This window comes from Penaeus monodon, chromosome 7 (genome assembly GCF_015228065.2).
Source record: "Penaeus monodon isolate SGIC_2016 chromosome 7, NSTDA_Pmon_1, whole genome shotgun sequence".
NCBI lineage: Eukaryota > Metazoa > Arthropoda > Malacostraca > Decapoda > Penaeidae > Penaeus > Penaeus monodon.
The window spans coordinates 43,971,735-43,974,234 of NC_051392.1; the positions used below are offsets into that span (position 1 = coordinate 43,971,735).

Sequence of the window (2,500 nt, forward strand, 5' to 3'; positions counted from 1 at the left end):
GTTGTCTAACGTGGATGAGAATGATACACATTTCGTGAGCAATCATCCTCTCGAGGATATTGCATGCTATAAGGGGTGAGCGAGGAGAAATGCGTGGGCCGGTTTTGGGAATTAGAACTGCGATGGGGGGGGGAGGGATCTTGCAGGACCGGAACCATGCCATCAGCGTTGGGACCACTGAAAGCGCGGCAAACGGGATGACGAGCACTTTTCTGGCTTGGCTTTTTCTTTTCATAAAATCTGTTTATCTTAGCCTTTTTGTCTTTCAGTCTCACTTGTTCTCATTGACATGCCCAATTTTTTTATTTCAATTTCTTTTACTACTCGGTTTTATTCTTTCTCTGGTGATTGTCACTGCCTCGTATTATGTTTCCCTAAACGCTATATAACTTTTCTTCCTCTTTTTTTCTTTTGGGCCTTTCAGCCATGCCCTTCGCCCACCCGTTTCCTTCTCTCTGTTTCTCTCTAGACTACATTCTAAGCAAGACAAGTCTTCTTTTCTAAATGTCAAAAAATGCTCAGCTAAAAAGGGAAATCAAAAAGAGGAGATCCAGCTACAATGCCTTTATATATCAGGATAAGCGCTGCCGACAAGAACATGGCCATTGTAATTCAGAGTCCAGGTCTGAACTTGGAACTGATGATTGTTCATCTGCGTGGGGCACTTGGAGTCGGGTCGGGCCAGGAAGCACACGGTGAACATGGCCATGTCCAGCTCGGGCGAGGTTCCGACCATCATGGACCCGATGTTCTTGGGTTCGCCCAGCCATTCGAAGTGGTCCATGATAATTTCTCCCTGGAATGAGTTCGAAATTTAATGACTGTTCTTTGATTTTAGAACGATTTTTTTTTCTATATCTTGAAGATTTAAAAACATTTGAGCATTTATACGAGGTCACCAATCGTTTTTATTTCAGGTTCGTGTTTCAAGTATAGTGTATCTAGTAACACGGTATAATTTCCACCGTCTACCTTGTCTCTTCCCTCACCTTATCTCCAAGGTCAACCGTCTTCGACCAGCCCATGTAGTTGAGGTTGCCCGCGAGCTCCTCCTGGTAGAAGCTGACCCAGTTGTGGAAGCCCGACACGGCCCCGTTCTTCAGCTCGCCGACGAACACGTGCTCGAAGCCAGAGGAACCCAGCGTGCTGCCCGACCTCGTGTACATCATGAACCAGATCTCCTTCAGCTTGGCCCGAAGGCTTCCACTCAGCAGATCTGGGCCGAGGGAGGGCGTGAGTCAGCTCTTCTCCTTCTCTCTCCGGATATTTTGGTTCGAGGTGAAGGGCACGGTTTTTTTATGTGTAAAATATGATCGTCTTATGGTACTCGAATCAAGCTAATGTTTTATATATACTCTCTCTCTCTCTCTCTCTCTCTCTCACACACACACACACACACACACACACACACACACACACACACACACACACACACACACACACACACACACACACATATATATATATATATATATATATATATATATATATATATATATATATATATATATATATATATATTGCTCTTACTTGACTATCTCTCCTATATGATATTTGAATGAAACATGTTCATTGTGCCAGATTTAGAAATGGTATGAATGAGAATGAATATCTTCTCTGTGCAAGAAATATACTCGACCGGTTATTCATCCTCATTCATAAATGTTCTAGATATCTGAACAAGTGTGCCAGGAGTTGAATTAATGCCTATAGCCTACGCAATCGAAAAATTATAGCTTTTCAGAAGTAAAATCGAGTTTTCCTCCTACTAACAACGTGACTTTACTGACTTTTCTCAAGAAGGAAAGCTTCCGCGCGCTGCATGACCTGGGTGGCCATGACGGCGTCCAGGAAGGCCTCCTGCTCCGCGACCTCAGCCGCGTCCTCGTCCTCGGCGACGGTCACGGAAGGGACGTAGTTGTCCTGCAGCTGGCGGAGGAGGCTGACGGTGGGGCCGGTCAGGGCGGACTCGGGCACCGAGGCGAAGAGTCTGGGGATTGCATTAGTGCAATTGTTAATACCTCCACAGCGCTATTTTCTTCTTGTCACGTATGCACACACGTACACGCATGCATACACGTATGTATATAAACACACACACATACACACACACACACATACACACACACACATGCACTTATACTAACTAACTGTCTTATACGAGGCAGAATGAAATATTTCCATAGATCATCTCATAGTAGTAAAAGTTGCTAATCTTATGAGCAAATAGATGGCGATGGTAACATCCTTACTACTAACGCTGCGTTCGGAACTATTGGTCAGATTCGGAGAGACGACTTGGTAACTCGGATAGACAAGTAGGAAGTAAAGTAACTAACTAGATGCCACAGTCGGTTTTGTGTTCATCACCTGTTGATGTGCAATTACTGGACGAAAGCGACTATGTTGATCTCAAAGTTAATTTCTGTATGAACTCTTAGCAGGCAGATTTAATGACAGAAGCCAGTACGTTTAGAAGCCCACAAGCATCTGTGTTTCC

General features: G+C 44.3%; 1 protein-coding gene across 2 annotated transcripts in view; it reads right to left on the bottom strand.

Moving 5' to 3' along the window:
* Positions 1-549: 549 nt before the first annotated feature.
* LOC119575356 (poly(U)-specific endoribonuclease-like) overlaps positions 550-2,500 on the bottom strand; it is a 31,022-nt gene continuing 29,071 nt past the window's right edge. For both annotated transcript variants that reach the window (XM_037922911.1, XM_037922910.1), the window contains exons 4-6: positions 1,791-1,990; positions 990-1,216; positions 550-796 (exon numbers count right to left, since the gene is read on the bottom strand). In XM_037922911.1, the coding sequence (XP_037778839.1) occupies positions 566-796; positions 990-1,216; positions 1,791-1,990 (658 nt within the window). In that variant the 3' untranslated portion in view covers positions 550-565. The remainder of the gene's footprint in view (positions 797-989; positions 1,217-1,790; positions 1,991-2,500) is intronic.